The 19,042-nt window shown below is 38.9% G+C and overlaps 2 protein-coding genes across 3 annotated transcripts in view; both read right to left on the bottom strand.

Annotated features, from left to right (window-relative positions):
- The window catches only part of LOC144890982 (protein FAM200C-like), a 1,200,974-nt gene that overhangs the window by 414,168 nt on the left and 767,764 nt on the right, over positions 1-19,042 (bottom strand). The window lies entirely within an intron of this gene.
- LOC137421111 (fibrillin-2) overlaps positions 1-19,042 on the bottom strand; it is a 291,848-nt gene that overhangs the window by 267,579 nt on the left and 5,227 nt on the right. For both annotated transcript variants that reach the window (XM_068106839.2, XM_068106838.2), the window contains exons 3-5: positions 16,236-16,318; positions 4,647-4,745; positions 3,259-3,354 (exon numbers count right to left, since the gene is read on the bottom strand). In XM_068106839.2, the coding sequence (XP_067962940.2) occupies positions 3,259-3,354; positions 4,647-4,745; positions 16,236-16,318 (278 nt within the window). The remainder of the gene's footprint in view (positions 1-3,258; positions 3,355-4,646; positions 4,746-16,235; positions 16,319-19,042) is intronic.

Raw genomic sequence — 19,042 nt, 5'->3', positions numbered from 1 at the left:
TCAAATGATTGATTGAAGACACTTGCATGAAAGAATGAAGGTCTTGGCAATGAAGACATACTTATTGCAGGCCTGCCAAGTCCCAGATCCATCGGGAATATAGATAGTTTTTGGACAATCAGAAGGCAGACCATGGCCTTGACAGATATTGCCACACCGCTTAAAGGTTCAACACCCTAATGGCAGAATGGGTTAATGTCAGAGTGATGGTATGTCTTATCTAATCGGTGATGAGCTGTAGAAGTAGCTAATGAAATGTCAAGGACATAATTCTGTCGATATCCGACTCTTATCAGCGGTGCGCAGAGGATTGACAAACACACTACCTTAAGGCTGCATATATGCTTGGAGTGTTTTAATGACTTTGATTACATTTCAATATCTGTCCAGATGTACTCACAAAAGACGACAATTTTGGTCTCGGATGAAAGAAAACGACTCTGGGAAAAATAATTTTAGCCCAAGCAGTAAGGCTTATCCCAATAGTTTTTAAAGTTTTTTTTTTTCTTTGTCAAGAAGCACATAAAAAACCCAATATGGGCAGAATGGGCTGTTTTTTGTTTATTTGTTTGTTTTTTAACAACAACCTCATCTGTCTTACACAATGTGTTGGGCCCGACAGAGCTGGAACCCACTTCTGCGCTACCCAAGGGCCCTGACACAGCAGCCCTGGCATCTGCAGTCGACACATATTTATCATAAAAACTGGTGTTGTTTTGGTGACATCCACCTTTTATACTTCAATCTAAAATGTTGTGTAAAGCCTATATGCTGGTTTACGTTCATATTTTGATCGGAAATAAAGCGCTGTCCAAAGACGCAGTATTGTTCATTCAGCCTAGTTCTGGCACCTTGATGCATCTCTCCATCTTTTCCAGCAATCAGAATCCACTGGGAATTGGCATAAACTGAGCTCTTGCCAATTCATGCAAACACGTGCAAGGCAAATGTGAGTGAGACATTGCAAAAAAAAACTGAAATGGTTCGGACAAAAACATTATATGGAATGAAGGCCAACTTGACCTGCAAAATGGTGTAACCATAAGCATCACGTCTTTTTACATCATGTAAAAAAATAAAAATCTAATGCGGAACTGCATCTTAACTATACTGCAATTGCTCCGATACCATCATTAACTATCAAGTAGCAACTAAAATGAAAATAATGAAATTCCATCACATAATTTGGTTATGGTAAACCAAGTTTTTATGATGAAATAAAATTTATAATCCAAAAACTATTTCCTGTAGTTCCTGGGAACAAATATACTGGGCAAGGGCCAAATGGGACAATGGCACAGAGGAAATAATAACGTTTTCCCCTTTTCAGAGTTTATAAGTACACCGTGGGGCATATAACTTCCACCAACTAATGATAGCAGGTGGGATGCCAATTTTAACGGCAATCTTCGTGACGACACATGCATTGGTGAATTTCCCTGCCTGAAAAATCCCAGGATGACATTTTATAGCTGGTTTGAGATTGAAAACCAGCCTTGACAGCTCAGAACCTCTCCGCTATCCTGCCAGCACACATTACACAGATGGTTGATTGCATATTGCAAATTAAGTTCATGACAAAATCATCAGCAGATTATCAATTTTCATGCTCACTTTAAAGGAAGAACATTAATAAATCTCGTTGATGCTACTCGTATTTTAAAAAGAAAACCACAAATACATCAGGGGATCAGTAGTCGAACCAAAGGAAAATTCTAAGAAGAAGAATGTATATCCAGGCCCCTTGGGAGATGTCATTCAAACAACAGTCATACCATGAGATTACTTTGTTTAATCACAAGCTTACTGTGGAACAATCTTTCTAACGAGAGACCAACTATAGCAATTTGTCTAAGATCTGGCCTTGCATTGTGGGATCATTAATCTAACTACATAGTTGCTTAATATGTTTATCTGCAGGGCCATTGTGAAACAATTTGTCAATCTATATGCCAACTTTCATCAATTTGCCTACTGGCTTTCTCCAAGACTAACTATAGCAATTTGTCTAAATTCAGGCCTTGCAATGTGGGATCATTAATCCAACTACATAGAGGCTTAATATGTTTATCTGTAGGGCCATTGTGAAACAATTTGTGAAACTACAAGAAAACTTTGCATCAGTTTGTCTACAGGCTATCTCCAGGACAATTAGTTCAACTACCGGGCAAGTGATGGATATTCTGTCAAAATACAGGTACAATAAAGGACAATTAATCAAGCTATAAGCTTTTTGTGGGACAATCGGTTTCACCACATCTCCCTTCTCTGATGGGCTTTTAAACTCAGTTCATGAAAAATTATAATTGAGAAATTACAAATAATTTGATCCGTCACGTGGGAAGTTATCTTAGCAGATAGCAATTATGCAATGAAAAATATAACAACAAATCTACTGGAATTTTAAGATAAATAGCCGAACCATAACTAGGATGAATTGTCAAAACAACCTGAATAATCTAACCATAGTCCTACTGTCAGAAAATCAGTCACACCCACTATGTCATGAACCATGGTAACCGCAGATCCATTATGATCAAAATAGTGTGGCCACAGACCAATTATGACACAAACAGTGCAACCACATGTCACAAAGAATTTGCCCTGTGCAAATTAAACGGGCAAGTTTCTATCAAGCTCATAATTCGCAATGGATGCACACATTCCTAAATGACTGTTGTAATAGCATTTCTTAAGGGCCTTGAGTGGGATTGAGAATTAATAATGTTTAATGATGGGTGGGGTTAGAGAATATCTTAAGATGTTATACATTCTATCCACCCAACATCCAAACATTCTGACAGCTCGTGCCAATGAGCGTCTCCAGTGTGCTCATGCAGCTGCGCATGAACACTTGCTATTGAGCATGTGTGTTTGTTTGTTCAAGCGGACACTTGATGAAATGTACATTTTAGAGATTATGACATCACTGAAGCAGCCAACAGAGCAGAAATGAGTACAGAAATGAGTACATCTTTTTCAACTTCTAAAAATTCAAGAATATTTTTAACACTCGGTTCCAAGCATTAATGCCCAAACCCCTTTTTTCCCCCAAACTCACTCGAGAAATTTCACTTTTCATGAACTAAAGACAAATAACGATGTGAAAAGATCCTTAATGACCTCGGTGAACTAAACTTTATGTAAAGGGTTAGCAAATTGTGTCTTGAAAATGTTTAATGGACAGTGCAAGTTACTGAACCTAAAATCTTGCTAATTGATTGATTGCAATTGCTAAAATTAAAAAAAACCACTCACGTTGTCCGCAATGAGCTCCAGTAAAACCTGTGACGCAGGAACAGTGGTCTTCTGCACAGCTTCCTCCATTCATGCACCTGATGCTGCACTGGGACGCTACACACAAGATAGGAACAGTGATCATTTTTTTGCTTACGCATTTTGCTACTAAATTTATTGTCATATTTTATCACACATCTTCGGCTTATCACTATATATATATATATATATATATATATATATATATATATATATATATATATATATATATATATATATATATATATATATATAAAATAAAATTTTTTGCATTGGTTCCTCAAATGGTAAATTTATGATCATTTTTCATATGTATTCCTTCAATTATTTACTTTCTTGTTCAACACGTACAATTTGGTTGGTGGTTCAGCCTCACACATATATAATCTGAAGGAATCTCAGTTGTTGATGCCTATGCATATCCAATGTGCCAAATGAGCTACCATTCATTCTGGACTGGTGTAGGGACAGAGTGGGAGGGGAAGAGAGCTTTTTCTTTTTCTTTTTTTTTTGTATACAAGGTCGAGGCTCGTGTAAGAGCTAACATTGATCACAAAAAGACAAACTGACACATAAAACATAAGATAAAGGGAGCGGGAGAACAAGATGGAGAGCAGGGACATCGGGAGATCTGTGGGAGGGAGAGGGCTTGGGGGGAGGAAGCATGGGAAGTGCGGTGGGCAGGGGGGGGAGGGGGGTGGGAGAGGTAAAAAAAAAAAACGTGGACACTGCTAGGACTTCCAGGAAAGAAGTTGGAATTTCAAAAAAGTGGATCTGGGGTGAATTAACGGGGGTAGAAAAGATCAAGCTTTTGGATGGGGGAAGATAAGTGCTGAGAAGCTAAACTGGAATATATATATAAAACATGATTTACGAATATAGGAAAGGTATAATAACAACAATGGGTTTGGTGATGGAGTTTGTAAAGACTTGTTACATTGCCCTCACTGTTGATGATTTGATTCTCAAGGCTGCTAAATGTATAAATGCTTGTATCCTGAATTGGAGTATCTACCTGTCCAGGATTTTTTTTCGTAGCTATGGAAACATTCCTGACTTGTGGTGAGCACCCCTTGATGCTCTGTCAAGAGCATGGGTTTCGACCTCGATAAAATCCCTCTCTTGTGCTCTTACTCTTCAACACCCATTTACGAAACAACATGCTTCAGTAATTCTGCATGGTAACACTTTTATAATGTTTTCCTTAATTGGTGTGCCCTTTTTATTCACATGCAAACCACAATTGCATTGTCATGGACAATTGAACGAGTTCTTCATCTGTGTTCTTAATGCTTGTAATTTTCTTATAAGCAAAATTATAATGAAGATATGAGTTCTTCTTTGGGATGAGTGAGACGTGCAGGACTCACAGGACTTTGAGTTACAGGTGGGCAACACCTGTCCGCTGGAACATGTGCACATATTTGGTCTTGAGCAAAATCCATCCCCACAAGAGTGACGACAAATCGCTGCAAAAAAGTTAAAAGTAATAATAAAAAAGGAGAAAAATAGAGAATGAAGACCAGTTTAAAAAAGAAAACATGTATGCACATGAAAAAGGAAATAAATGATCTGTGTTATATGATAGGTGTTCAAAAATTGTATGAGCAAAATATTGCCCAAGAAACACCAACTTTAAATTTTTCTAATATATGGCTATACATATATATATATATAGATTTTTTTTTTTGGTTTGTGTTTGTTTTATGGAAGAAAATATTTTAACGAATAATATATGCTATAAAAAAAAAAGAACCTTTAGAGGCCATTTTTCCCCGCAGAGCGGAGGTTGGCCTTTTTTTGGCACTGTGGTCCCTTTTTTAGAATCAATGTTTTATGGTCTGGATGCCCTTCCTGCCGCCAACCCTGTTAGTCACCTCTTGCAACACACAGGGAATTACCAGTGAACTGGTACTCAATTTGCCGACCTCGGAAGGATGACAGGTTGAGTCAACCCCCCCTGGCGTTAATTCAGCAATCGACCGGGATTCAAACCCAGGATCCTAGGATCCCAAGCTGGCACCCTAACCGCTAAGCCAACACCAGGCTAATATATGCTATAATAATATATAATAATAATAATAATAATAATAATAATAATAATAATAATAATAATAATAATAATAATAATAATAATAATAATAATAATAATAATAATAATAATAATAATAATAATAATAATAATATGTGCAATAATATATATTTACTTTTTTTTAAAAGCCTTGGTATTTTTTGGACTGTGTGATTAAGTTGCTCATATCACCTTTTGAACATTATCCGTATGTATTACATAACACAGACAGGCTGGGTAATTAATTTTTAAGTTAAAAATTATTATTTTTTGTTCTGCCCGTTTCAGACAATATAGTCTATTCTGCAATGTCAATAACATTCAGTAAGCATAAAATACCCTGTGAGCATTTTGCAGTGACAATACAACTTGATGGATAAGTACAGATAGCCTTTATTTATTTAACCACACAAAAAACCCCATACTATTCATATCTCACTGCTTAACTTGAAACTAAAAGAAAATTTCAGAAAACTCAAAATTGATCAAATCCAATGCCAATGCTCGACATGTGTATATGTATATTTTCTTAGGTAGTAGGTTGTAGACAGCAACCACTCAGGGTAGTACTACCGTTCCGACTAAGGAGCGTTAAAGTGGTGCCTGGAACCATCTTGCACTCTCCGTGTCAGGATTGCTGGTCTTACTTTCTGTCTCACTCAAACTACAGCTACCGGGCTAGCTTCAACCTCTCTTTCTCACAAACAAACATCATACACTTTTCATCCGACACTTTACTTCTCTTTTATTTAAGGCTTGGCCTCTGAGGGCTATACAGTCCGTGCCTGGAGCCTTCAGCATAAAAAAGTATTGTACAATGAATATCAATAGATCATTCATTCACACATACTGCATAAGATGCAGTCATGGTGTTACTCATTCGTATCAATTACAACTTACAAGTAAAAAACAAAAAACCTTTTTAAAAACGTAAAAAGAAGTATGGATGGTATCTCAAAAAGTATGTAAGCAAGTTAAGGATGGTCAAAATATTATCATATGAAACCATCCCGACATCTTTCTTTGAATAATGATGGTGCCTGCAAATGACACGATACATCCCTCTCTATTTGGTTAGCTTAATGGTGTCATTGGTTGTGATGCTCACAATTTGGGCTTCAAAAGGTGGAACTGAGTCTTCCCATGACTTGAAGTATCCACCTTCGTTTGGGTGAAGGATTGCGATTCATGGGCTAATTTGTGAAGTGTTGATATCAGTGTTGTTATGGCGGCTCTTTTCAGGATCGTCACTGAGCTCCACACAGCCTCCAACTGTAGTTTGTTTGTGATAATCTGCCAGGGATGGTTTGTAGGATCTGCGTGTGTGTGCCTGCTTAATATCTCCCTGGTCAAATTAATAGATGGAAACAAATCATTGCAAATGGATGTACAGATGGACAGGGAGCAACCATTATTCAAAGAAATATGTAGGGATGGTTCCTCATAGTAATATTTATTGTCACCATCCTTACCTTGGTTACAAACTTTTGGCATAACATTCCTATATACTTTTGCATTTTAAAAAATTATTACGTGTTCCTGTACTTAAAGAAAAATCTATTTACATGCTGGATAGTTTTGTTTTGATTGCATAATGAATTATCCTGTCCATTATGTGTGAAAACACTTAGTTTACTATTATTTAGTGTCATTATTGTCATTTCGTCACTATTATTTAATTATTATTTTAAAAAATATTAGTTTTAATTATTAAAATATTATTTAAATATTGATTTAATTAAAAATTATTATTGTTTAAAAATATTATTTAAATTAGTTTAAATTTTTTATTTATTATATTTAAAATATTATTTAAAATTTCCAATATTATTTTTAAAACATTTAGTGTCACTATTATTTAATGGGCAGCAATCGTAACATGCACAGCAGTATGTATCCTCACACCATCCTCACATTTAGTACCATGTATAAATATAACACTTGTTAGCTAGTTTATTAGAATTTTGCATTACAAGTAATACAACTAAGTAATATTTTTATTTATTAGAAGTACCACATCTAATCATAACACTTGTTAGCCAGCAAACTGGCTGGCTCCATTATAGCTATTGGTTTATTAGAACACTTGATAAATAGAAGGCGGTTATTGTCCCCCGTCGCACAGCGGAGCGAAAGGGGGACTATGGCTTTCCCCTCCGTCCGTGTGTCCGTCCGTCCGTCCGTCCGTCCGTCCGTCCGTGCGTGCGTGCGTGTGTGCGGGCGTGCGTGTGTGCGGGCGTGTGTGCGTAAGCGAAGGACCGCATTCGAATTTGGTGTGTGGGTGCAACCCACGTCAAAATCCAAGATGGCCGCCGCCATGTATGTCTGATGCCATGTATGTCTGAACCTTGTAACCTGCATATCTTGAAAAATAAGCGAAGTACCAACTTCTAATCTGGTGTGTGGGTGTATCTCGGCATAAGGACGAATGCTATTGAAAATTGGGTCGCCACGTCAAAATCCAAGATTATTGCCCAAGAAACACCTTGTGAGATGAATTGTGAGATGTATATCGGATGTAATTGTGAGATGTATATCGTTGAAAAATAAGCGAAGTACCAACTTCTAATTTGGTGTGTGTGTGTATCTCGGCATAAGGACGAATGCTATTGAAAATTGGGTCGCCACGTCAAAATCCAAGATGGCCGCCACCATATATATGTCTGAAACTTGTGAGCGAAATATCTCGAAAAAGTAGCGAAGTACCAACGTCTAATCTGGTGTGTGGGTGTATCTAGGCATAAGGAAGAACGCTGTTTAAAATCGGGTCGCCACGTCAAAAGCCAAGATGGCCGCCGCCATGTATGTCTGAACCTTGTGAGATGAATATCTTGAAAAATAAGCGAAGTACCAACTTCTAATTTGGTGTGTGGGTGTATCTCGGCATAAGGAAGAACGCTATTGAAAATTGGGTCGCCACGTCAAAATCCAAGATGGCCGCCACCATATATATGTCTGAACCTTGTGAGCGAAATATCTCGAAAAAGAAGCGAAGTACCAACTTCTAATCTGGTGTGTGGGTGTATCTAGGCACAAGGAAGAACGCTGTTTAAAATCGGGTCGCCACGTCAAAAGCAAAGATGGCCGCCGCCATGTATGTCTGAACCTTGTGAGATGAATATCTTGAAAAATAAGCGAAGTACCAACTTCTAATTTGGTGTGTGGGTGTATCTCGGCATAAGGAAGAACGCTATTGAAAATTGGGTCGCCACGTCAAAATCCAAGATGGCCGCCACCATATATATGTCTGAACCTTGTGAGCGAAATATCTCGAAAAAGAAGCGAAGTACCAACTTCTAGTCTGGTGGGTGGGTGTATCTAGGCACAAGCAAGAAGGCTGTTTAAAATTGGGTCGCCACGTCAAAATCCAAGATGGCCGCCGCCATGTATGTCTGATGCCATGTATGTCTGAACCTTGTAACCTGCATATCTTGAAAAATAAGCGAAGTACCAACTTCTAATCTGGTGTGTGGGTGTATCTAGGCACAATGAAGAACGCTATTGAAAATTGGGTCGCCACGTCAAAATCCAAGATGGCCACCGCCATGTATGTCTGAACATTGTGAGATGAATATCTTGAAAAATAAGCGAAGTACCAACTTCTAATTTGGTGTGTAGGTGTATCTCGGCATAAGGACGAATGCTATTGTAAATTGGGTCGCCACGTCAAAATCCAAGATGGCCGCCACCATATATATGTCTGAACCTTGTGGGCGAAATATCTTGAAAAATAAGCGAAGTACCTTCTGGTGTGTGGGTGTATCTAGGCATAAGAAAGAACGCTATTGAAAATTGGGTCGCCACGTCAAAATCCAAGATGGCTGCCTCCACGTATGTCTGAACCTTGTGAGCGAAATATCATATCATAGCATGTTTTCTGCGTGTTCCACTTTGTCAACTCACATCACTTCCCCGACGGGGGACCTAGGCATAACGCTTGTTAATAAGGTTATTTGACTTTAGGAAGAGAATTGATTTGTTTGTTTCCGGTGCAGTGTATAATTTGTGCTCGATAACTGAAATTTCGAAGCTTGCTGCACATCCATGTGTTCAAGCACACTGCACTTTCAGTATGATCCCCACCAAGTTTAATGGTCTGAAAGGTCTCAAAGGTCTGAAAGGTCAAAAGTAAAGGTCTCGACATAGTGGCGGTAAAACAATACGTAATTAATAGATGTACCCACAGTCCAATATGATGTCATTAAAACGTTGATAGAAGAACAGTACAGTACTCACATTTAAACAGTATGTATTTAACAGACTACTTGCATAGGTCAACAGAGGCTTCACTGTTTTTATGTTTTATGGATAAGAGTTGTATGCTGGCTAGCCTGGTGTTGGCTTATGTAGCCTGGTGTTGGCTAGCGATTAGGGTGCTGGCTTGGGATCCTAGGATTCCTCGGCTCGAATCCCGGTCGATTGCTGAATTAACACCAGGGGGGTTGACTCAGCCTGTCATACTTCCGAGGTCGGCTAATTGAGTACCAGCTTGCTGGGATGAATGATCATGGTGTGTACCCCGATTTAGAATAGGTACACTGTATCCCTGCGCATTGTAAGAGGCGACTAAGGGTTGGCGTCAGGAAGGAGAGGCGACTAAGGGTTGGCGTCAGGAAGGGCATCCGGCCATAAAAACATTGCCTCAAACAGGGAACCATGATTGTCATGGGGCCCGCAAGGCCAACCCCCGCTCGAGCAGGGAAAATGGCCTTAAAGCGATCATTCATTCATTCATATTCAGTCGTACGGAGGCAACAATGGTTGTCAGATTTTACATAATATTCCACCATTAACCACACGTGTTTTTCAAAGTCGTTTTCTTTTGTCACTATACTGGCACACCATATGCCATTTTACACAGTTAACCACATGTATTTATGTGGGATTGGCCCTCAGCAATTGTTTTGCCGCAGCTCCGCCTCCACCAGTGTGATTGACAAGCATTGTCCCACCCACCCCTCACTTCCATTCATATTCACTATGCGTAGTTAATCAGTTATGCCTACTTTTTAGTGGGATCCTTTCAAGTTATGAAAATTTCCAGTCATCATGGACCTTCCCACTGCATGCAATATATTGGTATTTCAACCAAGTAATTAGCTTAAACCAATTTTGAGTTTAGTTGCCTGAAAATAAGAATTACAAGTACACATACATTCAAAGTACACCGCCCCCATGCCAAATAATTAAATATCCTACAGCGCGGCATTGCCGGGGCGCCTCTGGCGCCCGGCAATACCGCAGTGCAGCTCATAGAGGCTGCATTGGGAGGGAGAGGTGTCCACTAATTGATTGATTAATTGTGTAATTAAAATCAATAAAAGATTATCACAAAATATTTTCTTAATCAATTGGCTAATACCATAACAAAACCACTCGTGCTTCATCCGAAGATGTATCTTTTAGAAATTTAATCAAATAAGTCATTAATAAAAAATTTAATAATTAATTGATTAATCAATAAGTAATTCATCGATTAATCAATAAATAATGAATCGATTAAATGATTAATCAATTAATCAAAAATATCCTTGATAGCCACATCACTTGGTCACTGTCATGTCCAAATATTAGCTTCCCAGCTCAAAAGGTGCCTGAGATATTGGCCAAATGAGAAAGAAAATAAATCAATGATTAATAATGAAAATAAAAAAATAATAATCATTAAAAAATTAAATTATCAATCAATTCGGTCACAGAACACATTAACCACCACCATTTCATCAGAATCTGTAACTGGGGGAAAAAATTTTTTTTTAGTAATTTATCGAATAATTAAATAATTAATCGATACATTGATTAATTGATTAATCAATAAATCAAAAATATCCTTGATAGCCACATCACTTGGTCACTTATGTCCAAATATTAGCTTCTGAGCTCAAAAGGTGCCTGAGATATTGGCCAAATGAGAAAGAAGATAAATAAATGATTAATAATGAAAATAAATAAATAATAATCATAAAAAAATTAAATTATTAATCAATTCGGTCAGATAACACATAAATTTTGTCATTAATCAAATAATTAAATAATTAATCGATTAATTGATTAATTAATTAATTAATTAATCAAAAATAGCCTTTGCAGCCAAATCACCTGGTCATTGGCATGTCCAAATATCAGCTTCCTAACTCAAAAGGTGCCTGAGTTAATGGTCAGAAGAGAAATGAAATTTAATTAATTAAATAAGTACTTAATTAATCGCTAATAATTAAATAACTCATCAATTAATTGATTAATCAAAAAACAAAAAATACCGTTTTTGACAAAGGACTTGCTCACTATTGTGCCGAAATTTCAGCTTCCTAGCTCAAAGGATGGCTGAGATATCGCCCGGACAAACAACCAAGAAAACAAGAAACCAGAGTGAAAACTGAGTACTCTCTTTCAGCGTGCGTTACTGCCGAGCCCCCTTCGGTGCCCAGCAATGACGATTTGCAATGCCTGGAGATGGCATAGGAAAGGAGCGGTGTACAAGAAGAATAAGAAGGATAACAATAATTACAATCGGGCTATTTTGAGTTGGTCAGTTTTGTAGCTCAGCGACACTGCCCAAAAGTTTAATGATTGTTATTGGATGTGAAATCCTCCACAGACAACTGGTAGATACTTTATAGGTTGAAAAGTTTGTATATTGGTCGACTTTTTGAGGATTTGTGTTGTTTTAAAGTTTCAACCATGGAATGTCCATGCCATCCCGACATAGTAATTCTAGCGAATTCCAGAGAAGCCCAGCAACTTCATGATATCCACCTGCAGCATCATTACCTGTGATTCCGCTCAATCATCATGTTATAAATATGACAAAAATAATTACATAATATGTTCATAATTTTACCATCTGGATAACAATTATATTTTATAATTAGACCATCAAGATCATCTACTGATTATTTGAAAAATCAATATTTCTCAGAGGAGGGGGTTACAACTACAGTCACATGAAAAAGTAAGTACACCCCATGTAAAGTTTTGACTTTTTCAACATATTTCAACATACAGCGATGTGATCTTCATTTCAACAATATTGATAGATAAAGGTGATATAATATAACAAATATCATGAAACATTTACATTTTGTAGTCCATTTTATCTATCTATAATTCCAGTAATCTCTGTACGTCTGTACGTCTGTACGTTTGTCTGTGACCGCTGTTTCTCGACAACTACCGGTCCGATATACTTGAAACTTGCCAGGTATATTGCTGGGGACCCGAGGATGTGCCTTTTCAAGGTTTGAAATTAATCGGACAAGTACTTACCGAGCTATGGCGATTTAGCCGTTCGCCGTTCGCTTTGCCGTTGCGAATGGACCAAACCATTCATGTAAATAGAGGGGGGGGGGGGGTTCTGTGGTCGTTCGCTTTGGCTTTGCGAATGGACCAAACCATTCATGTAAATAGAGGGGGGGGTTCTGTGGTCGTTCGCTTTGGCTTTGCGAATGGACCAAACCATTCATGTAAATAGAGGGGGGGGGGGGGTTCTGTGGTCGTTGCGAATGGACCAAACCATTGTTTTTTTTTTGCAGTTTTTTTTTTTTTTGCAGTTTTTTTTTTTTTTGCAGTTTTTTTTTTTTTGCAAGGAACGGGCACCCACGTACGGGCACGTCCTAGCTTATATATAGTACGGGCATGCCCTAGTAATTTAAATAAACATAAATGCAAATTTCGCATGTGGAAAAAGTAAGTACACCCTTGGCTCTAATAGGTGGTATTGGCAGAAACAACCTCAAGTAGGCGTTTCTTATAACTGTCTACCAGTCTCTGACATTGACTAGGAAAATTTTTTGCCCACTCCATGCAAAATTCTTTCAGCTGTGCGATGTTTGAGGGGTTTCTTGCATGCACAGCTCGTTTAAAATCCCCCCACAACATCTCGATGGGATTTAGATCCGGGCTTTGACTTGGCCATTCCAGAACCCTCCATTTCTTTCTTTTCAGCCATTCCTTGGTGGATTTACTGGTATGTTTAGGGTCATTGTCATGTTGCAAGGTCCACCTTCGGTTGAGCTTCAACTTTCCGACAGATGGCCTCACATTATCCTCAAGCACCCTCTGGTACAATGAAGAATTCATCATGGATTCTACGATGGTGAGCTGCCCAGGCTCTGATGCAGCAAAGCTGCCCCAAACCATAATATTTCCACCACGATGCTTTACAGTTGGTATCAGGATCTTGTGGTCAAATGCTGTCTTTGGTTTTCGCCAAACATATCTTCTGGTACTGTGGCCAAATAGCTCTACCTTTGACTCATCTGTCCAGAGCACATTGTTCCAGAAGTGCTGATCTTTGCCTCGGCAACTTCATGATATTCAGACGTGAATGTAGAAATGCTTGTATCCTGAATTGGTTGATAATGTACTTCATACCATCCATATTAATAGCGGACTTGGTTGATGACTGGCAACCTCCCCGACTCAGAGCGGACGCTCTAACCATTCCGGCACCGAGTCTGCTATTAATTATTATTTTATGTATGAAGGGGGGAAAAAATATTTTCTTCTAACTTTCAAACTTTCTGTGAGATCGATTTCTATTCGTATTCTATTTCCATGAGATCAAACTTCATGAACACATTTGAAATGCCTATGTTGAGAGAACCAGTGTGTACAAAAGAAGTCCTCCCCAGATGGTAGCAAAAATGGTGGGATTCTGATGTTTCATAAAAGAACAATTATATTGCTAAGTCAATTTGGAGGTCTGGCCTATTTTAAAACAATGTAACACAGGCAATAGACTATCCTAAGTGGACTTGATGCAGTTTTATTCATTGCCAAATGCATAGCAATAGAAATAACACAAGTTCATTAGCAAACTTTAGTCTTGCCCTGATGTTCTTTCAGGACAGCAAAGGTTTCCTCCTGGCACACCTCCAATGTAGATCAAATTTGTGCAGCCTCTTTCTAATGGTAGACTCGTGCACTTTGACATCAACAGTGGCATGAGCTACCTGTAGGTCCCGTGATGACATTCTGGGGTTCTTAGAGACTTCTTTCAGCATCTTGAGGTCTGCTCTCGGGCTGAACTTGCTGGGGTGGCCTGGCCTGAACAAGTTGGCAGTTGTTTGGAATCTTCTCCACTTGTAGAGGATCTTCCGGACAGTCGAATGAATGATTTCAAATTGTTTGGAGAGCTTTTAAAATCCCTTCCCAGACTCGTATGCATCTATAACCTTCTTTCTGAAGGCCTCAGAGAGCTCTTTTGATCTAGACATAGTGATGCCGCACACTTCAACAACAAAGAGCAAACCAAACTAAATGTCTGAGGTTTAAATAAGACAGGTTCCTCCAAGATCCTCTCTCACGATGTTCTAATCATTTGCACCTGAGCTGGTGCACCTGATTCTAATTTTAGGTACTTGAAGTAGTGATAAATGTAGGGGTGTACTTACTTTTTCCACATGCGAAATTTGCATTTATGTTTATTTAAATGATACAATGGACTACAAAATGTAAATGTTTCATGATATTTGTTATATTATATTACCTTTATCTATCAATATTGTTGAAATGAAGATCAAATAGCTGTATGTTGAAATATGTTGAAAAAGTCAAAACTTTACATGGGGTGTACTTACTTTTTTACGTGACTGTATATGAATAAAAAATACTCTAGTTTAATAACAAATGGCTGTTTGTACCACAATAAAATGTTTAATGGCCCATTTAGCTAGGGGGCCAAATGGGGTGAACAGACAGGGCGTGCTGTAAAAGGTTGGCTGCCAAATATCATATCTATATATATCTAGGAACAAAATGTATATGGAGAACCTTGCCAACAAGCTACTGGAAATCTGTAGGGAAGCCTCTAAACAACATGACCATATACGCGAAAACGGCGCCTTTAGCTGCGCTCAGCCATTATGGTTTATCTGGCACACGAATCGAAAAGTTAGTTCTAGCAAACCAAATAGACCATAACTAAGTAATTATGAGAGCCTGTACGAACTGCAGTTCCTTTGCAAGCCATAATATTGGGCCAGTCATTAAATAGTGTTTGGAAAACCATATATTTGAATATGAATGAATGAATGATCGTTTTAAGGCCATTTTTCCCTGCTAGGTTCCATGGCAATCATCGTTCCCTGTTTGAGGCAATGTTTTTATCGCCGGATGCCCTTAGTCGCCTCTTACGATGCGCAGGGATACGGTGTAACCTATTCTAAATCAAAGTACACACCGGGATCATTCATCCCAGCAAGCTGGTACTCAATTTGCCGACCTCGGAAGGATGACAGGCTGAGTCATAATATGTTAACGTGGTAATAAATTTTTGGCGTTAATTCAGCAATCGACCGGGATTCGAACCCAGCATCCGAGTATCCCAAGCCAGCACCCTAACCGCTAAGCCAACACCAGGCTCGAAAACCATATATTTATGTTTATGTTCAATTTTTAACCTTTTACAGCACACCGTGTCTGTTATATCCATTTGGCCCCCTGGGTATATGGATTTTTTTATATATAATTTATAGATGTTTATTGCGAAAGCTAACATTGTCAATTTGTGTTGCAGGTATCTGACGGAAGATGACTAGCCATACTGTAGAAATTTGACTATTGTTTCACTTTTACTATGCTGTATTTTTAGTACTAGGTTAATTATTGCATTAGACAAAGGTAACTTTTATAAGAATGTTTCTCACTAATAACAGTCATGTCTGGATAACTTTGGAAATATTTTATTAACACAAGTTGGCAGATTACTTGCTTTTAAAAAGGCAATGCATAAATTCCCCCAAGAAAAAGCTATGTATGTATGTGTGTGTGTGTATGTATGTATGTATGTATATATATAATATCGCCCCGAGGCCATAACGTAAATGTGAATTTGCTTGAATTACAATAATGTAAGGCAGTCATAAAATTATATGGATGGACTTACGGACGATACATTGGTTGCCTCCAGAGAGAGTTTTCCATCCCGGGCAGCAGTACGAATGAAATCGTGATCCACACACGTTTGGACTGAATAAATAACAAATGCATAGCAATAGAAATGGCAGAAGTTTTTTTTTTTTTTTTTTTTTTTTTTTGAAATAAATGACAATGAAACTTAAGTAAAGAGAACAGACAAATTATAACAAATGTTATGGATTCAATTCGATTGAAACTCACTTATTGTATTGAACATAATTCAAATTATGCATCGAAGATATGAAAGTCAACATTGTTAACGAAGTGTAGTTTTCTTTCCCACATGCAGGGTTTATACTTGCAAATATCAATATTGATTACCATGATCATGTGGCTGGCTTGAGAGCTAAGAGGTAGCCCATTCACCATTGAACCATCTCTTATGGGTTCGATTCCCGACCCAACTATAAACTTGTCACCCTATTGTGCTTTGCAGGCAGTGCTTGCATGAATGAACATGCTAACCGTTGGATGGGTGCTGCCAGCATCGGTTGCTGCTGGAAGGCATTGAAGATCCCACAGTTTCTTTTGCAAAGAACAGGAAATTGTCGCTAGCACACTGCGACTTTCCAATATGGGAAACTGACTACTTCTGCTGGAAGGCGATGGAAAACAATCCAGTGGGATGCATCGAGTAAGTTTGGACTGGACAGTTTGGAGGTGAGTGGGCATACATCTAAGCTTGCCTGCCAGCCCAGAGAGGGAGAGAGAGGTCGAGAGAGGTCTGTTCAGTGCATGATTCAGTGGGTCAGGAAGGAGAAATGTGGGGTGGGGGATAGGGAAGTAGGTTGTGGAGGTTGAGGGAAGGCAAGCTGACCCACAATAAGAATAAGTGAAAGGAAGATGAAGTTTCACTGAGTGGAATGGGGTTTTCAAGGATAATTATGATCACAGCTTTAATAGGTTTAGAAGCTTTGGAATGTCAAGTATTTCTGCACATAGATTGAAAAACGCAAAATTCCACTTTTTTTTTTTGTACTTTTCAAAGTATTTTTGTGAAAAAGTGCAGGGATGCATGTCATGGCCATAGCCATACTATAGCAAGTTAAAGTAATGGATTTGCTTTGCTAACTTTAAGCCCTTATATGGATATGGTGCTGCCTGGAGAACTGAAATGGTCTGACACTACACCCCATCCACATAGCACTGACATTCACATCCCATCTACAACAGTAATTCGTCTCTTTTGTCATAACAACATTGTCCTTAATGTAATCAAAATCTCAAAAATATGGAAAATGATTCACCTTGGAGGAGGTGGCGGCTCGCGCTGACTATACTTGGTGCGGATGTCTGCAAATGTTTCGTGCACGCGATGCAAATGCAAGTTCTGTGTTGCCCAAATTAGTGATGAAATCGAACTTTGAGAGGATAATTCAGAGTTCATTGCACTCACATGTTCATGTTGTTCACACCAAAGTGGGAAAGATATATGCACACAATGTTGCATTGAACGCCGGGTTCACCAGGCTGTCGAGGATTCTCCGCATGAGACGTCGAAGCCCATGATGGCGAAATTCAAGAACAATGGGTTGAAGACTACAGATACACCCAACATATAGATTAATGAGTGACTTGAATGAGAACAAAAGAAGATGATTGCCATATCCCATGGATGGATGACCATGACGCTCCATTCCACAAGTACATGACACGTTGCACACCATAGGTGTGCCAGCCTCTTTCATAGAATGTCCCGATGTTGCATCTACAGACGTTTGGTTCATTGAGGACTAGACTAGACTAGACCACCTTTCGAGGCCATTTTTCCCTTCATTGAGGACTAGACTAGACTAGACCACCTTTCGAGGCCATTTTTCCCCGGAGAGCAGGGGTCGGCCTTTTTCGGGCACCGTGGTCCCCTTTTTGAAGCAATGTGTTGCGGCCGGATGCCCTTCCTGCCACCAACCCTGTGAGTCGCCTTTTGCAACACACAGGGAATTACCAGTGAACTGGTACTCAATTTGCCGACCTCAGATGGATGACAGGCTGAGTCAACCCCCCTGGTGTTAATTCAGCAATCGACTGGGATTCGAACCCAGGATCCTGGGATCCCAAGCCAGCACCCTAACCGCTAAGCCAACACCAGGCTCATTGAGGACTCTATTACGCAATATCACAGTGGACTTCCGACTGACACATTTGTGTGGCGTACCTGTTATGCATGTCAGTCCAAGTTTTTTGTTGTACAGGAGACATGACTTGCTCCTTATTCTCAAGTTGTCCCAATCTTTCACAAAATATATTAGAATGTTGCTGTTTCCATTTGGACATATGGCTCATGCTTCTGGGTTCCCAGGTATAAATCCAATTTACTGGGTGGACTTGTTTATCGTTCACTAATGTCGTTGCAATTCATGGAGAAATACAACGACGAAGTATTCTGATGTCCTGATTCTGTGTGTGATATATATGTAGAAGCTCCAACATTAATCTTCGAGGTTATTTTCAAAAAAGGACAATTTTCAGGACAAGCTTGCCAGATATTTATCTTTTCCGTTTTTGATGTACACTGACAGTAGCGGAGGCTTGCCAACATTTATAGGTTGCCGAAGTGGGCATTCCACAGAAGGACAATGCCAACCTTATTGGCGATGGAATGTTCGATTGTCTGAAAGACTGCGTCGCTGCAAAAGATAACCACACCACCTACTGAAAGAAATCAACAACTTCGTAGACACCGACATGCCATCCACCACAACCTGTTTGGGGCACATGCACCACACTGTAGTAAAACTTTCTTATCGATCTGGACCACCTCCTCCACAGTGGTGC

Source organism: Myxine glutinosa, chromosome 2 (assembly GCF_964187855.1).
Source record: "Myxine glutinosa chromosome 2, kmMyxGlut1.1, whole genome shotgun sequence".
NCBI classification, from domain to species: domain Eukaryota; kingdom Metazoa; phylum Chordata; class Myxini; order Myxiniformes; family Myxinidae; genus Myxine; species Myxine glutinosa.
This window is presented reverse-complemented; position numbering and strand designations above follow the sequence as displayed.